Source organism: Phoca vitulina, unplaced genomic scaffold (genome assembly GCF_004348235.1).
Source record: "Phoca vitulina isolate PV1807 unplaced genomic scaffold, GSC_HSeal_1.0 scaffold67, whole genome shotgun sequence".
NCBI lineage: Eukaryota > Metazoa > Chordata > Mammalia > Carnivora > Phocidae > Phoca > Phoca vitulina.
Genome location: NW_022589770.1, coordinates 2436171 through 2455638, shown reverse-complemented (window position 1 = coordinate 2455638; position 19468 = coordinate 2436171). Strand labels below are relative to the sequence as shown.

The following is a 19468-nucleotide window of genomic DNA, read 5'->3' as shown; positions in this document are numbered from 1 at the left end:
TAACATTATAATTTCTTTCAGTGTTTTACTGCTTGCTTATAAATACATTTTTTGTTAAAACAGAATAGCGCATTCATAGTCATGACTGTATACAGGTACAAGTTGTTCATGTTTCTCAAACATTTGGAAGAAATACAAACAAAAACCATATGTTTTAAATATTCCATGGAATACCTTTCTCCCATTTGTTCGTATGTTGCAAACGTTTTTTAAGCTGGTACTATTCCCAAGGAGTACCGCTTACCCTCCAGTTTTATGGCAAGTATCCCTATATATATTCATAAATGCATTTTTCACTTAAATGTAATTTTTTAAAACCTAACATTAGTCTCCTAATCTTTTTTTTTTTTTTTTAATGTTTAATCTTTAGAGCAGCCATCCATGTCTCGTAAGCAGCTTGTAAGATGCTAGGCAAATTTGAAAGGACATCTAGTCAACTCTCCTTTTTTCAGACCAAAGTGTTCTTCAGCCGATCCAAACAAAAGAGAATATAATTAGTTTTCCAAAAGCAGTGATTTTTAAGCATTTTTAGGCATGAACCCAACCTAATAATAGTTGTCGATCCTCTTCCCAGAAAAAAAAAAAATACATGAGTGTACATATACCCACAAAATGTTGCATTGAACTTGGCAAAGATCGCCAAATCCATCCATGTGGAAGGGGTTCAAAGATCTTTAATAGCTTCTATTTTAAAGTTTAAAGAAAGAGACCCCAAATGCTTGCTAGGTAACTTGCTCTGTTTTGGATACTTTATACTCCAAAAATTCTTATCTTTAACTAAAAGCCCTCCCATTTCAACTTGTTCTCTTCATAGAGATCATAAAAAACAGCTAGTCACCATTACCTTTCATATTCTTAAAGCCATATTAAGCCACACCTTGGATGTGTCCCTTACCAAGATAAATAATCCCAGCTAAGTAATTCCAGTTTGGCTATACCTTTTCTCAGAGGCCCCATTATTCAATTCTTAATCATCTTTGTTGACTTCCTCTGAATAGTCTTCAAGTTTTCCATACTCCTCTGAGATTGTTGAGCCTATAATTATTCCTCAGACTGTAGCGAAGGTCTATGTGAATGGCCTTGGTACTTAACAAGCCTTGCGTAACCCACTATCCTGAGTGTGGTGGATGCACCCTTTTCTTGCCATGTTGGAAATTCTAAGCTAACAAATTGTTGCAAATTTCATCAGTGGTACTCTTGATTGCTTGATCTACTAGATTTTCCTTTTGGGAAACAGGGTATCTCTTAACATGGCCGCCAAGGTTGTGAGCTACACTATTCAGGCGGGCCATTTCCAGAACTCTGGGGGCATTATTTACAGCCTGAACAAGGCAAAGGGAGGCCCTAATGGATCCATGATCCATTTAAAATAACCTATGAAAAACTTTTACTACCTGATTTCTTTTCTTCAGTTAACACGTCTCTATTTCATTTTCTTTTCAAGTTAGGGAGATTTTCTAGTACCGCTAACTGAATACCAGTACTCACACCTACTTGCTTTAATCTCCCTGGAAACCCCAGCTGCCTCCCTATTCACTGGGAGGTAGCTGAGTTCAAAGGTCACCCCCTCAGTGACCCCTCCAAATTCAATTTGTACCCCAAATCCACCATGAAGTCGCTCCTGTTTTCTCTTTGTCATAGCACTTACCACTATCTGAAATTACCCTGTTCGTTTATCTGTTTAATTTTTTTTCGTACCTTTTCCCCTGACTAGGGTAAGCACCACAAAATCAGGAATCTCACCTGGTTGTCTCATTCATTCCTGTAGCATGTAGAACAGTGCCTGACATATGCCAGCCCCGCAGTAAATGTATACATGTTGTGTGTGTCTTTTTTTTTTTTTTAAGATTTTATTTATTTATTTGAGAGAGAGAATGAGAGGCAGAGAGCATGAGAGGGAAGAGGGTCAGAGGGAGAAGCAGACCCCCGCTGAGCAGGGAGCCCGATGCGGGACTCGATCCCAGGACTCCAGGATCATGACCTGAGCCGAAGGCAGTCGCTTAACCAACTGAGCCACCCAGGCGCCCTGTGTGTGTGTGTGTCTTAAAAGAAACTGTCTCACCCGCATGTATCACACTTCACAATCATTAAACTCCATGTCCTTATGAAAAACTTCTACTTTTCCAGGTACTTTATGTACATAATTGCCTATTATGTTAAAGTGCTGTGGACTGTCCAGTTATTGAGCTAACTTTGAGGTTTTACTTTAAAAAAACACCAAAAATATGTTCTGATCAATAAAAGGAGATGGAAATACTGACTCATCAGTTAAAGTAAAACAAATTATAGGAAAGTTTTGTAGATATACACCAAGATGAAGAGAGAAATTTCTGCATGAGGTGTTTTCACTTCTAGAATATCCCTCCCTGTCCTCCAGGAGCCACAATGGGCTCTGAGAAATCGTAGACAGAAATACAGCATGCCAAAGGAGAAGGAAGAGCTGAAGAAAGCTACAATGACTTTCTTTTCCCCTCAGGATGAAAAGAGAATTCCCAGTTACACTTTTCTGTGTGCAGAATATGTGTCAATAGAAGGGTTTTTTGAAGAATCCCTTGGCTGGCCTATATTCTGTCTGAGCTCGCATATAATCACAGTGAGGCGTAGCTGACATCCACCCTCCACCAGGGACAGAACAGGGATCTGCCTCTGTCTCCAATCAAATCCATTAGACAGAAGAGGTCAGGTTCAGTGATCTCGGCTTCTGGTGTTCGGAATCAATGAGTGAGTTTGGTGCTGCTTTTCTTTGAGGAAAGAAACCTTTCCATTTACACCCTACCTCTTTGCTACAATTGGTTAGGATGCTCATGAGATCTTCAGGATTTCATAGAGGTAATTACAGAATTTGAAAGGTCTTTGAACGGCTGTTTTCATTTAAACCAATGGTTTTCAAACTTTTTTAACGTGCCCCACAGGAAGAAATATGCTGTACATGGTGACCCAGTTTACATACCACTGAAACGCACACACGCTCCTGAAATAAGTTTCATCAAACAATATTTACCCTAACTATATGAGCTATATTAAATATTTTCTATTCTCTTCTGAACTATTCTTTTTTTCTCCTTTTATTTTTAATGCTGGTTTTTACACACTATGTTGATTTCATGACCTACTGGTGGATCACTACCCACAGTTGAACAATAATGCTTTAGCCATTCCACAGAATGGCAAATATGAGATCTGAGCACTTTACCTGGTTTTGTCCTAACCTTCCGTGACATTTAGTGTCTTGTCTCATTGGGGTATCAATCTCCAAACTCAGTTATGGATCATGATAGGCTCTCTGTGGCTTCCACAAGATTTTCAGAGCATCCTTAAAAGAAAAAGACTTGATCAAGGCTAATACACTATAAACAAGACTGGAGCCAGAATATGCTGAATCAGTGAGGAGTCTCTGTCCAATGACAATGAAAATTCTGAGTATGTTACAAAGACACTATTTCCCTATGGGTAATTTGTTTTTAAAGTCAGAGTTATAAAACTTTAGAGCTCAAAGAGACTTTAGCAAATCTAGTCCAGCCCTTTGATTTTATGACAAAAATATTCCCATGCACGTTCTGAGAAGTTCAGAGCCTGGGTCTTGTTCCCTTATCAACAATATTTTAAAAAACAGTATTTGCTGCCATGAGCAGATATATTTTGAACAAACAGAACTCTTATGTTTTCAGAAATAACACAGGACTAAAGTTTTTCAATATTATAGAAACACTGGAAGTATTATTTCTAGTATTTAAAAGGAGGTGGAGGTTAACGTCTTTGCTCTATATTTTAGAAGTCACCATAATAACTGAATTGTAGAAGCTTTATGATCCACACATCTGTCTGAAATAGTTGTCCTATGGGCATGAATTTTGCCATTATTCAGACATTCAACAGATAGTACTTGAGAACCTAGTATCTGCTGTCAGGCATCTTATAGTAAAATAAAATGCTTGGTTTTTATACTACAAATGATGTTATCCAGGAAACAATACATTGTAAACAATGTGTATTTCGTTGGTCAGACTTTACTGGTACTTTATTGGACATATTTGATCTACCGCTCTGGATCCTAATTTCTTGGTATGGACCTAGATCTTTTGATTTCAAGCCCTCTGTTGTACTCAGGACCCTATCTCACTAGTTATTTTATTCATTAATAAGTATTTGTTGAATACCTTAGATGTATCAAGCACTATTCTAGACACTGGAGCTACAGACATGTACAGGAAAGATCAAGTCTCTGCACTCAGAGAACTTAACATACCAAAGGGGCCCATCATGAGCAGAGAAACCCCCAGTCTGGCTTAATTAACCAGACTCTTTGGGAAAGTATTGAACTATGTCAAATATTACAAAAATTGATTTCCAAAGCATCAGTAGCACTAAGGAGACAAATGTTTACGAAGTTGGATTCATTAGGTTATTTAAAAAGTTGTGAGCTCATTGGCTCACATTGCTGGGTGTTTTGAAGTACAATCCCTAAGTAAGATTCTTCCATTTGATTTTAATCCCTGCAAGTACATTATTATTAACCAACAACAGTTGACAAAGAAATGAGAAGGAATGATAGGGATAGAAGGAATGTGAGAGGAGGTCAGGCTGCCTCAGAATGAAGCAAGCAAGTATAAAATTCAAGATTTGCCAATAATATTTTCAGAGTCATGACTACGCACAGTCACAAGAAAACCTACTAATGCTCACAACTCAAATAGAGTTGAATCTAGCAGAAGTGGGGAAACTGTTGGCAATCTTTTTCCAGAATTGCATTGTTTTGATGTTCTGACTCAAGTCTTAAGCATGACATTTCATGATCGGCTAAGCCTTGGAGCAACCACACCCTATTCTTGGCAAAAATATATATCATGTTACATTACCAAGAAGAACACAATGGAAAGTTTTTTTAAAATAATAAATAAACAACACATCTTATTTATAAATCTTGTCAAGATTTTCAAGGACTTGCCTAGCTCCATGGCAAAACCCCTGTTTGTTTGCTGTATAAGATGTAGCTTGCAGAGTAACTGCTTGAACAGCAAGCTTCTTTTCAATCTCAGCGTCTTCAGCCCCAACCAACCAAGGCGGGGACTATCCTCTTTAGTGGTAAAAGTAGATCCAGGTTTTATGGCTGGAGAGAGTCCAGGGCACTCAAAGTGAAGCAGACGGTTGTGAAGAATTATTTATGGCAGATTTTGTGATGCCTGTGTCGTACTCTGATTTAATAGGGGGGAAAATGAAATCTGAAGCAGAGTGAATTCAATTTCCAAATTTTACTAGGTGTACATGCAGGTTTTACACCAGGGTACTATCGCTACCCCCAGCTTCTTTTCATGGCTCTCATTCTTCGTAAAAGTAAGTTCTGCCTTGAGTAGACCTGTGAAAATACTCTGTTGGGCCATCCACAAGAAGTCTCCAGGATAACACTTCTGAAGTCCACACAGTGGACCTATTCTCTTGTAACACGCACAGTGGATGACATCCCTGTCTATAATGTGCAAACTCACATTTCAGTAGAAATCACCCCTCCAAAAGAAGGGGAAATACTTACAGAATCCTAAAGCAAATGGCACCACAGATTACTTTTGCTGACTCTTCATAAAACCCTTATATTGGCATGTGAGCAGTAACATTGGCCATTTAAAGATATCAAAACATTGTCATTTGGCATGGAAAATTAAATACATGTGTCTGATTTAATTTTTAATAAGTGTAACTTTTAAAGCAAGTCCTGATTATTTTCCCACACCTCGTCTCCAAAGGGAATACTGTGAACACAAGAAAGTTACATAAAAAAGAAGCAAAATAAATCTTATCGTTAAGAAACATAATACATAAATGTCCAGATTTCAATAAATATTTCATATTATTTTTTCTCTTCTTCAAAAGTGTTTTATAATAGTAGATATATGTCACAGAAAATTTACCATTTTAAATATTTGTAACAATACAGTTCTGTGTCATTAGGTACATTCAAATTATTGTGCATTCGTGTCTATCCCCCATCTTCAGACTTTTTCATCTTTCCCACGTGAAACTCTATACCCGTTAAACATGAATTCCCTATATCCCCCCACACGACTATTCTACTTTGTCTCCATGAATTTAACTGCTCTATGTGCCTCGTGTAAGTGGAAGTGCACGTATCTTCAAGTTTCCTCCATGTTGTAGCATGAGCCAGAATTTCCTTTTTTGTTTTTTTAAGGCTGAATCATATTCCATTGTATGCATATATGCTGTGTACTTATCTATTCATCTGTCAGTAGAAACCTGCATTGCTTACACCTCTTGGCTATTGTGAATAATGCTGCTGTGAACATGGGTATACAGGTATCTGGTTGAGTCTCTGTTTTCATTTCTTTGGGGTATATATTCCGACGTTGCGTTGCTGGATCCTATGATAATTCTGTTTAATTTTTTTGAGGAATCAAGCTTGTGCTTTTATAATTTGTACATTCAACAAGTACTTAGTGGATTCCTCCCGTATGCCAGGTAGCTATGCCAAAAGTTGGGAATGAACAGACAAGACACAAAAACTGCCTTCAAGGCTGACAGTCTAACGTTTGAGTAGTTGGCTGTTGTTCTTTTGATGGTGGTAATGATTTGCAGTTGATGCATTAACTCTCCTTCCCAGGCTTCTTAAGACCAGTAATATATTTGTACAGTATATGGCAAAAGTGCCCTCATGACCCCAGGCTTCACTAACTTGAGGCTTTGAGCAACTTAGGTAACTAGAACCAGATGGAAATAGTACATTGTCCCATATGTCAGGTGACTCAGGACATTGCCAACCCCTCCCCCATATATATCATCTGTAATAGTAGCTTCAAGAGAAAAACATTTCAGCTATATCAGAAATTAGATTAATGGAACCTGTACAAATGAAATGTAGTAGTATTTTATGAATTCTACTAAGGTATTAAATTTGATTACGGGGGAACAAATTTTTCCATTTGAATGGCATTCTACCAGTGGAAGTAACATATAAGAAATAATAATCCAGTGTGAATAAATTTTCTTAAATAATTTTGAAGTTTTTCCAAATAACTAAAGATAACAAAATGTGAACCTTAGAAAGGGTAGGATAGCCTTGGAAAGTTTGATAAATCATAGAGGCGACAAAAATGAGTTTAAGGATAAAGAAAAACATTGTTTTCATCAGCATGAAATCACTCTCTTATTCCATCATTTCTTTCGAAGTGCTCCATAGATGGCTTCCTTTTCACAATCACAATGTTTTATTTTAAATCCTTATACCCCACCTTCTTCCAAACAAATCAAAATGTTGTTTAAAGTAAAATTGCAATGCAAAAAATACCAAACCACTTACATGGAATAACAGAATATAAAAATCAAGGAAGAGTGATGAAATTTTTTAAAAGCATAGGCTGAGGAAAGATCTAACTATTGAGCACAAACTTTTGTTCTGAGATTCCTAGTAGCCAAAACAAAGATAGAAACTCAGGGAGTTATATAGCTCTCATTATCTAAAAAGTGAAACATATGCACCTATCAAAGACATGCTTTTTGTATTTGACCATAATTCTTTTTTTTTTTTTTAAGATTTTGTTTATTTATTTGACAGAGAGAGACACAGCGAGAGAGGGAACACAAGCAGGGGGAATGGGAGAGGGAGAAGCAGGCTTCCCGCGGAGCAGGGAGCCTGATGCGGGGCTCGATCCCAGGACCCCGGGATCATGACCTGAGCCGAAGGCAGACGCTCAACCGACTGAGCCACCCAGGCGCCCCTGTATTTGACCATAATTCTAAGGATTTGCCAGGGGGATTCTTATATAACTGAACTACATAAGCAAAATTGTCCTAGATAATTTTAGATCTCAGGAGTGTTACATATGCACATTTCTATATTGGCCATTAGTCAAAGCCAGAGAAATGATGTTTGTTTATAGATCCTAAGCTGACAGAAGACTATACAGCTTGGCCTATTTATTTAGTAGTTTTGCATAATCCTGCCACCAGGATATTATGTTAAAACATACATGTATTAAACACATTTCTTTCTCTCATGAAAGTATGAAGGTAGGCAGTCTAGGAGCACGATGATACTCCAGAGTTTCAGGCAGCCAGGGGCCCTTTTTCTGGTGCATAGTATCACCTCCAGATTACCTCATGGTCCAAGATGGCTTCCAGTCTTCACATCATCATTCCCATCAGACAGAGGAGGAAAGGGTAAAGCAGGGTATGCCCCTCTTTTTAAGGACATTACTTGGAATTACATCCACTACCTTTTTTTTTTTTTTTTTTTTTTTTACTTATATTTCCTTATATATTTATATATATATATTTTTTATATTATATATATTTTTTTATATTTACTTATATTTCCTTAGTGAGAATCTTGTCACATGGTCACAGATAGCTGCAAGGAAGGCCAGGAAATGTCTCTATTCTGGTTGGGCATGTATGTTTGTTAGCAAGGCAGCGAAATAGTAACACATATCGAGAGGTAGCTAATATTTCTGCCACAGGTATGCTATTTAAAATTTTTGTCCCATAACATGTAGGCGTGACCTTAAAAACCAATGTATTGAGAGAAAAAGTAGATGCATATGGTTACAGTAAACATTCTACTTACAAGGCCATCTGAGGCTGACAAGAGCATTTTTTTATCAGAGTCTGAGTGCTAGGAAAGAATGGGGACATAGAGGGTGAGGTGGGGCGGGGGTAGTGGCCAAGGGAAAATATGTAACCAAACTCACAAACCAAAAGCTAGGCCTCTTTGACCATTCAGACAAGAATGTGCCTCTCTAAAAGAGACCTTGCCCAAATCCTCAAAGTAGTGAGCCTTGGACCTTACCGCCTCTTTATTTTGTGCACCCCAGTCATGCCCCCACCTACAGTCCTCCTAGAGGTATGATCAAGTGACAGGCAGCAAATGTATCTTGCTAGCCTTAAATGCAAGAAACCTCAAAGCTAGGACTCATTTCTCCTCCAGCTGCTCCCAAAGGCTTTTGTGATTAGCTCCCACCCTACAGTCATATCTAAGGAATGGGGGTTCTCTCCTTTATCCTTGGAATCCTACACTGTCTGTAACTACTAGTTTCTGTGCTGGGAAACCAATGTGGGATTTTAACTTCTAGGAAATGCATGTGTAAAAAAGATAAATCTCTGGATTCTTTTACCTATTTCTTCCAATTGCACTCCATATTTCCCCCACAGGGCACCTGCTGATGGGTAACTTTTTGTTGTTGTTGGCTTGTATTCAATTCCCTATGTTGTTACCCAATATAATGTTTTCTCTTTTTGCCATATTTACCAAGATCCAAATTCCTTCATAAAGTATTTTCAAAAGAAAGGCCAACCACAGGATACAAACATAGTGATTCAAAGGGGCACCTGCACCCCGATGTTTATAGCAGCAATGTCCACAATAACCAAACTGTGGAAAGAGCCCAGATGTCCAGCGACAGATGAGTAGATAAAAAAAGAGGTGGTGTACACACACACACACACACACACACACACACACACACTGGAATACTAGTCAGCCATCAAAAAAATGAAATCTTGCCATTTGCAATGATGTGGATGGAACTAGAGGGTATTATGCTAAGCGAAATAAGCCAGAGGAAGACAAATATGTAATTTCACTCATATGTGGAATTTAAGAAACAAAACAGATGAACATAGGGGAAGGGAGGCAAAAATAAAATAAGACAAAATCAGAGAGGGAGACAAACCATAAGAGACTCTTAACTATAGGAAACAAACTGAGGGTTGCTGGAGGGGAGGTGGGAGGGGGGATGGGGTAACTGGATGACGGGCATTAAGGAGGGCACGTGATGTAATGAGCACTGGGTGTTATATGCAACTGATGAATCACTAAACTCTACCTCTAAAACTAATAATACACTATATGTTAATTGATTTTAAATAAAAAAAAGAAAGGCTCACCACATTTGAAGTAGGAAAGATAAAACATCCAACTTTACCCACAAACTCCATGTCCTTTTCAGAAACTTGAAAAATAAACTATACTATAAATTATTTTTAATTATAGGTTCTTTTTCAGCATTCCTTTATTTGGTAGTTTTTGATACTTCTTTGACTATGTTTATAATTGTGATATGAGAGAATCTTTCTGACTTAATAGAGAGGCCATTCATCTAGCTGGTATGAGCAAATATAACCAGCATACAACAGGAATAAAATTGAAGACTACATGATGATCTATTTTATTTTAGAGGAAGAGGACTCTGATTTTCCGTGGTTTAACTGCTATTCTGAAATTAAAATTTTATTTTACCTTTAGTCTACATTTTCACTTAGTTTTCGGAGACCAGGTGTTCTTTTGCAATTCTCCTGCTTGCTTTTGTTCCCTCTTTTCTTTTTTTCCTGACACCATATCTGGTACACATAGCATATGTTCATCAACTCACATGTCAATTTGACAAGTATTTATCTAGTGCCAATTTCTCTGAGCTATACCTTAAAGGTTAACAAGGATTTGAGCAAGACAGGAATGGCAGGGAGGACCTTCCAGGCAGAAGGGACAGGATGAACAAATACACAGAAGTGGAAGTACTTGGAGCGTTGGGGTAATATCAGGTATTTCAATTGGGCTGGAGCATGACTTTCTATTATCCTGGGACCAGAAGCTGATCAGGGAGGTCCTTGAATGCCAAGCTGAGGAATTTGGCTTTTGCCTTGTACTTCCACTCCTTTCTCTGTATTGTCTATAAATCTGTTAACACTCCTTCGCCTTATTGTCTGGCTCCGGGATAATTATTTTATCTGTGAAGAATGATGTCATGGAAATAGTACTGAACTAAGAACCAAGGGCCCCAGATTTATATATTATACTTGGGTTTAACATATGGATATTACAACCATAATTCAAACCTCAGCAATTACACTGGTGTCTCTCTGTGTCAAAAAAGGCTACAAGAGATGGTTTATCTGCTTCCACAATATTTATCAAGCATTGCACACAGTAGGTGCTCAGTGAGTGTTTGTTGAATCTAATTCAGTAACAAACCTCTGTGATCAAGGACACAGCCCCAGCAATGTAGAAAAGGGAGGAAGAAGGACCACCAGTTTGGAAGTGGTGAATAATCCTATCCTCCCCATGTGGTTCAGTGCTCTGTTATGAGTTTGTATGTTTGTTTGCTTGCTCGGGGCAGGGGAAGAGAGTCCTAGAATTAGAATCTAAATTATGATAATGCTTTTTTTCCCCGGGATTTGATTAGAATTTTCAAACACCCAGAAAGTTTGAAAGACATGTACAGTGGATACTCATATGCCCACCAACTAGCATGGTAATATTAATTCATCTCTTACCTTGTACTGAGCTATGCTCTGCAAACCCTTCGCCCCACTGCCAGCAGCTGCTCTGTGGTGCTGACCATCATTCTTGTCATATAACCGCTTAAAACCAAAACAGACAAAAAACTGGGCTCAGTGACTTTCAGCAATTTATTTCCTTAAAGCCCTCCCGGTAATAAGGGGAATGGCTAGAATTTGAACTCTCTGGTTCCAAAATCTGGGTTCTTTCCACTGCACTAAGTAGCCTCCAGAATCCCTCTCTGCTACTGGTCAGGGTCACACGTTCTGAGTATCTACAGTGTGAGAAGCCCTGAATTAAGCATTGTAGGCAATAAAAAGAAATGTAAGCTGAGGCTCTTAGGGCTTTAGGCAACTCAAGATGAATCAAATCAAATTTTAAAATCTGCTGAGTTCCTTCCCTATGTAACATGCAGGCCTAGACACTTTATAGGGAGAGATAGATCGCTGAGGATATGATTTGAGATTGTGAGACAAAGAATTAAAAAACTTTTTTCTTCCTTTTTAAGCAGCCTAAAATAGTGGGTCAGGGTGAGTAAAAGCCTTGGCCTTACATGTTCCTGCTTTCTCTCTGCTTACCCTGTCCTCCTCACCTGCAAAGCTTTTCCGCCTTCCTTAGCATCTCTTAAAAGTCTCTGTATATCTCAAGGTGTTTTTCAATTTCTGCTTCTTCCATTCCGGTCCTCCTTACTGAGTCCTCAAACTAGCAATAATCTCTCCCTTCTCTGAACTCCCACAGCCCTCTGCTCTACAAAGAGGTAGTGGAGCTTAGTGATTCAGAACACCGATGGCCCCTGAGATCCTGGCCCTTCCCCCTCGTGGATATGTGATCTTGGAAAATTATTGACTTCTCCATGCCTCAGTTTTCTCCTCTGGTAAAGGGGATATATCAGTCAAGGATTCTGTTTCATAGAATTGAATTTCCTCCTGCTAATTGAAGTAGAAAGTGCTATATTATAACGGAATTAACTAACTCACTAGAAGTTAGAATTGGCAACAAAAAAAGACTCTAGTTGGAGCTTTCTGAAGACTTCCATGCTACTCTGCAGTAACAGATCACCACAGGAGCTCTGCCTCTTCAATAATCAGTAAACCACCAGCTGACTGGAAATGCAAGGTCTGCAACATGGCTGCCCACCCTCTCTGATCCGGCTGATATACTGCATGGAAACTTGCCTCTAGTCACCCACAAAGGTAGTGACAAGTTGGGATGGTTGCAGGTAAACTGCATTGCTCTAGGCTATTTTAACAAGCAGAGAAAGCAAAGCGTGGTCTCTGCCTCATTTCTTCTTTTAAATCTTATGGGCGCACTCCTGGGCAGCCAGATCTAAAATACATCTGGTACCCTATCTGCAAGGGAGCCTGGGAAATGTAGTTTCTAGGTTTCTGGCTTCTGCGTCTCAAGAAGGTACTAGCTGGGACAAATGTTGACTGCTAATCAACCATAAATCATATCCATTTGAAGATAATAAAAGTACCTCCCCCGTCGGGTTGTTGTGAGGATTATATGAAATAATAAAGTACTTAGTACAGTGCCCGGCACACGGGAGACTCTCAGTAAATGCAGCTATTTTCATCAGTCAACGTCTCTGGGGGAGTTGTCCAGGTGGAAGACCTTAGATATAGCTCCAAATTCCCACCTGCTGATAAGTAATGTTGATGAATCCACTTACCATATAAGAGCACCAGTTTTGCTAACTATAAATTGAGGATAATAACCACTCGCTACCTTACAGAATTTCTGCTCCTGTCACATGAGGTCCCGCGTGAAAGATGATTTGGGAGCTGTAACGAACGTTCCAATCGCTTTGGTGTTAAATGGATATTAGGTGAACTGGAGAGATCCAATTCCAGCTCTGCCCCTGAGAGTAGCAGTGCGCTTCCTGTAGTTTTACCTTATGCATCCCCACACCATGTTTTCCTCTTCTTAATTTTCAGAATTAGCCAGGGAAATTAAACAACTTCCACGCATGCCTAGGAGGATAGTAAGGTTCAGGCACTGTCATTACCACCTCCTGCAAGAGGGGAGATAAGGTCCTGCTCAGCTCGTCAAGGCCCCCCACCCCTGCATTCTTTCCAGAAGGCTCTCTGCCCTCTCCACTCCAGGGACTGCCACTGGAGGGCCAAGCGAGGAGGCCCAACCTCAGGAAGAGACAGGTGGCTCTGGCGTGAATGCTGTAATGCATTCTCCCCAGGGAGAGAAATTCTGAGAGTTTAGCTCACTCTTTCCTGCCATAAAGTACACTGAATGTTAACAGCTTGCTCCTGTCCAAGCTGGTGTTTTTTAAATTAAGTATTGTTAAATCCATACCATTTGGAATGATGCTTCAGACAGCCCTGACACTCTGTCTCTTGCTTCTGCTTTCATGTCACCTAATCTATTGCACAGGGAGCCAGTAACCAGTATTATGGCAGCTGTGGTGACTCCCGCTACTCAGACCCTGGCAGGCGGCTTTAATGTAGATACCTGAAGAGGGAGAAGGAGCTCGGCCAACGCCCTGCTCCCAGGCTGTAAGGGGCATTCCCCAGGGCTGCCGTGGGTAAGGATCTAGATGACCTCGGATTTTCTGTTATTTTTCCTTGGCACTAGAAAAAGTCTTAGAAATGACAAAGGTGGGGGGCACCTGGGTGGCTCAGTCATTAAGTGTCTGCCTTCGGCTCAGGTCATGATCCCAGGGTCCTGGGATCGAGCCCCGCATCGGGCTCCCTGCTCCCCGGGAAGCCTGCTTCTCCCGCTCCCCCTGCTTGTCCTCCCTCTCTCACTGTGTCTCTCTCTGTCAAATAAGTAAATAAAATCTTTAAAAAAAAAAAAAGAAATGACAAAGGTGGGAGACAGAGAAACTGTAGATTAAAATAAGATACGTTCCACTGTCAGGTACCATAGACCCAGACTAAAACCTGGGTAGCCTGCCTTCTGCCCCTTTACCTTCACTGTAAACATCGCCATCCCACCTGTATGACAGCGCGGCCAGCATCTGAAAGTGTGCGTGTGGGTGGGCAGGTGTATGCACACACACGGAGAGATAGGAAGATATACGCACACACATATGTAGATATGCGTATACGAGAGAAGAGTGATTCAGGGTCAGAAGGCCCTATTCAAAGGCCAGTTCTAGCCAGTGGGGCCCAAGGCAAGTCAATTAAGCCCTCTGAGCTTCAGCTTCCACGTATATAAAATTGGGTGAGTACTTAACTGACTTCACAAGAATAGTCATAAAGGTCAAATGAGATTGTGGGTGTAAAACCATTTGCAGCCGTCAGAGATGACATAAACTTCGGTAATTATCGAAATTAGCTCATCCCCAAAACTTACCCCAATCACCCTCCCCCAACTTGATTTTGTTCTCCCATTTCTAAAATTACAGTGAGCTTGGAGTTTGCCCTGCACTGTGTACTGTTTGACCATACAATTGCTTTTCCTAGTTTCCCTGGGCATCCCCAACAGGAAAGGAGACGCTAGGAGCCCTGGGACCAGAAGCAGGAGATATTGTGGTGGGCGTCCTCCGGGCATTGAACGGAAGGTTGAGGGCCTGACTTAAGGTTGAGGGCAAGGTGGATCCTCCTATGCTTCTGACTTTTCTAACAGGTTGAAAATGGGAATTTTAAAGCTCTTCTGTCTTTAATTGATAGACCATGTGAAGTAAGTAACCTGACGTTGAACAAGCTGCTTTTCTTCACCTTTCTGAGAAGCAGTGCTGCAGGTATGTATATGGGCAGACCTGCCTGTGTTCACATGCCCATTATGGCTTGATCAGGTTTTCCATAGTTGTGTGTGTTTCCCGACTGTTGTCAGTATTTCTTATTAACGAGAGGAACGTCTTCTACCTCCACCATGTGTACTTCTGGGCTATCGGGAAGTCTACAAAGGAAAAACTTCCTGGTGACACAGCTATGGAAATGGAAGGTCAAGTTTGCTATTTCATTCTTTCAAACACTCAATGATTTTTTTAGCAGATAAGGGGAAAGATGTCCCTGTTTGACACTTGACACTGTCCTAAAGCTGTAATAAAATCCTCCTCTGGTAAAGTCAAATCTTGATTGCCGGTGGATTAGCCAGACATAGAAGCTTTCTGACCTTCTCTTTGCTGTTCCTGGCCTTGTCCTCATTTCATTGCTCATTAGCACTTACTTCCTCCTGAGCCTCTCCCGTCCAAGCCTCTTGCAACAGTAGAAGGGAAGAGGAGGTAGACTCACTTCAGCCCTTTCTGCTGCTGTGTTGTAGCTGCTTTGATAAAGGACTTGGATAAGGAGGAGGCTGAGACGGTTGGTTAAAAGGTTTGGGGATTAACTGAGGATTTAATTCATCCTTTCTTTCCCTCCTGCTGCCAAAGCAGATAGTTGAGAGTTGGCAGTGTGTCAAAACCAGGCGTTTCCTCAACCCCAAATTTCAGCCCCACTTATCCCAGTCTTTGTTAAAGGGCTTTTTTTTTTTTGAAACCAGAAGGATCTAAATTTCTAATTGTACCTTTACTGTAGTAAACCTTAGATATTTTAAATTGTCACTTTACAAAGAAGCAACTTGCTCCCCCGCGCCGCCCCCCACAGATCAAGTCATTAATACCCGAAGTTAACTTATGTCACCATTTAGGTTTAGTAAGGAACTTCCAAAAACTTATAGAGCCTCCCTTTTCCAAGTCAAGGGAGAAAATAGAGGAACTTGACGGAAAAGGAATAAAGCGGTTGTACAGAACACGTTTAAACGGCACATTAAGTCAGTTTTTGTCTATGGTTCTTTCCCTTTATGGCATATGTTATATATTGACAGGGATTAAGTTTCTCTCCTGAATGGAACAATACAAAGTCACAGGGAGCTACTGTACTTTACAAAGCAACAGGCACCCGCACAAGCAAATGGCCAACAGAAAGGTATCCCACAAAGAACCAACCAGGTTAGTTAAAAGGAGAGGGCTTTGCTTCATCTTTGGCAGCTCGGCATCTTTTGCATTTCTCTTCTCGCTGCAGCCGGCGCGCTCTGCTCTCCTTTCTTTTTCGTCCCGTTCACCCTCTTTTGCTCACACTGTTACACTTTCTCTGTCCCCCGGCTTTGTTATTCAGCATGTCTGATTAGCAGGAGCCTGATTGGCTGGCTGCCTGCTCCGAGAGAGATTCCATTCAGCTTACCCCCCACCCATCCACCCACCCACCCACCCTCGGTCAGGAAATGTGAGCGGGGCTGATGGAAGCTGATAGGCAGGGCTGGAGTGTTAGCACCAGTACTGGATGTGACAGCAGGCAGAAGGGCACTTAGCCGCTTATTCAGTGTCCGATTCGGATTCCGGCAAGGATCCAAGCATGGAATGCTGCCGTCGTCGGGCAACTCCTGGCACACCGCTCCTCTTTCTGGCTTTCCTGCTCCTGGTAAATGCCTTTTCATTTCAATACGTTGCTCTTGCCACTTAGTCCGGGTGCTGTTGTGGTAGTGTGTCTGTGTGTCCGTGTGTGTGTGTGTGTGTGTGTGTGTGTATCTTGATCTTCAAACACCAGGTAATATAATTTACACGATTTAAAAAAAAAAAAAAAAAGGAAAAACTTCTTTCAGAACTTTAACCCCAGCTTCCCAAGCAAAATAAAGTCCGATCGACTTTGTGGGAGAGTGAGAGGTATATAATCATATCGAGACTCGAGCTTTAGGGTATGCTGCATAGAGTTCCATGAGCTGCGGACCGGATAAATGGTGGTGTGTATGCTTGGAATTTGGGTAACAGACGTCCTGAAATCAAACTCACTCACTGGGGTGTTCCTGGAATTTTTGAAGGATGGGCTTTAAGGGGCTTTCCCCCACTGCCTTTTATGAATCCTCTTCCTCTCTGCACACGTGCTAGGGGACCAGGTAAAAGAGGGAACGAGAGCCTGTTTGCAGCCAACCCAGATTACAGCTCGTAATTACTGTAAGTCCTCTATGGATACAAGTTAATGCTAGTATTTATGAATCGAGGATTAGGGTCTTTGATCTCAGATCTGCTTTGAAAGAAGAAGAAAAGGCTGCCTTTTTTGTGCGGCTGCTTTCCATAGTCACAGTGATAAGATGCTCTGCTCTAGAACATCAGCACACACTGCATTTTTGACTCAAAGTAAATGTTCCGTTGTGACTCATACTTGGTTTTATGGGCAGAAAATGAACATGGACTGTCCAAAAAAAATCTACACTCAAAATATTAATAGCAATGCACATTTTTTTAAACCAGAGTGTTCTGGGCAGGCAGCTTCATAAACCTCATCTGAAGGTTCGATTCCAAAATTTGCACACACCGATTCCAAACAAGCGTGATTGTAGCTCTCCTTGTCACATTTACGGCATGCCAACCCTCGCTCAGAAGGTAATAAGGCAAGAAGGGAGCAATGTAAAAACGTAACGAACGTATAGTTTGCACTGATTCGTTGATGCTAAAGGGATGTTTTGTTCTGATTAGACTCTGACAAATTTGATCTGCGCTATAATTTTGAAGAAAGGAAGCAAGCCATTTGGTACAAATTGAAGAACTCCACAAAGATTCATCAGATAGAGTAATCAGACAGTGTTTAAATATTTTATACATTCCCACTTCTTATTTGCATCATTGTAGCCAAGAAATTATAATGCTGCACTGCAAATGCTATAAATATAGAAGTATATTTTCAGATTTTCAAAGACACTTAAAGGCAAACTGAATTTTAAGCAGGAATAGACTAAGTTTTAGCTGTTGGGAGGAATATGAAAAGCAGAATGTTTAGGTGTGCTTTATGACCAGGGGAGCAAGCAATTTATGAAAGGTGTCTCATTTTTTCCATATGGGACGTGTTACTTATATACACACCATTAGTTTGCCTCATCTTTCCTTCTTTGTGATTTTTTTAAAAAGTGTGTGTTATTTCCCCCATTTAATTGCATCATAAAGCCAATTACCAGTACACATTGCTTTTTTGGTATCTTCATATGGAAATATGATCTCATTATGTTTTGGCAAAACTGTCCCATTCACGGATAGACTGTTGTGCTACCCATTTGGTAACTGCATTATATCCCTCTTTGATATCTTGAATGTTCGTATCGGTATTTGAGCATATAATTAGACTTATGTGGAAAAAAAAGAAGTGTTTGTTTATATCAGATTTAAAACACAAAACATACTTTGTTTAAATCACAATAATTGTATTCTGAGGATAAAATGAAATCAAACCCAGGTTTGGTTTAGGTCTGTATTTAGACAAATTGGGATTCTGAGAATCACAAGAACTAACTGGTGAACGCCAAGAGATATCCCTGTGCGGAGTAATAACAGCATTGGTAATACCTTCCACAGATTGTGGGTCTGAATGTGCCAAACACCAGACCAGTTGTTTGAAAAGCATTACAAGGAATCTGCACAATCATCTTGCAAACAGGCATTTTTAAACCTATTTCGCAGATAGGGAAACAAGCTTATATTTGAAAGCAAAGGTAAAATAATGGAGAGAAAATAACTTGGTTGCTTTGTACTATGGTTGTAAAATGTTTAGCAGTGATGGAAGCAATGACGTAAGTTGGTCCCCAGTCTTTGTTGGAGACATTTAGGGTTTTTGCCTCATCTTGACCACTAAAGTGACGTACAATGTTATGGGCATTTGTTACATTGGCTCATGCACTGCCCCCTTTGGCTCCATAACCAAAATTAAATGATGGGCCTAAAAGAAAGTGACCTGGAGCCTCATCAGCAGTTGACTTAGACCTAGAAGTGTGACGGTGTCAGCTCAACCTTCGGTCTGGATGGAAAAATTGAACTAGTTGGCTTGTTTTTCCCATAACCATTTTAAACATTAGAAGAGTCTATCTACTCTTAGAATTAATTTATGTAACTTTTGAAGATCCCTTTAACTTAATTGGAAAACATCCTGTTTGTTTAGTGGTGAGTCCGGTTTCTACTCCAAAACAGCGTTCATTATCACCGACAGCCGCATCATCTGTATTATGGCTTGGTTCTTGAGGGTGTGCGAATATCGAATATTGTTCACCCTCAGTTTTGTGAAAATCCTTTCCCCTTGGAGCATGCTTCCTGAAAGAATGAGGTCCCCGTGTCTGTTGTATCATATTTTCCTGCAAAGCTCATATATCACAGACTTCTTTTGTATTCTCGACACACAACGGGATATTCCGATCAAGAGATTTCATCCTGATATTCGGGTCAGATGAAGTCACATCACCCACCTTCCCCGCTCTTCCCACCCTGTTCTC

General features: G+C 40.3%; 1 protein-coding gene across 4 annotated transcripts in view; it reads left to right on the top strand.

Moving 5' to 3' along the window:
- The window catches only part of ADAMTSL1 (ADAMTS like 1), a 901468-nt gene that overhangs the window by 494711 nt on the left and 387289 nt on the right, over positions 1-19468 (top strand). Inside the window, exon 1 of one of the 4 annotated variants that reach the window (XM_032392422.1) lies at positions 16444-16638. The exons of the other annotated variants lie outside the window; for them this stretch is intronic. Within the exon in view, the coding sequence (XP_032248313.1) occupies positions 16573-16638 (66 nt within the window). The 5' untranslated portion in view covers positions 16444-16572. Of the gene's footprint in view, positions 1-16443; positions 16639-19468 lie in introns of those variants that run through there. 4 annotated transcript variants of the gene reach the window in all.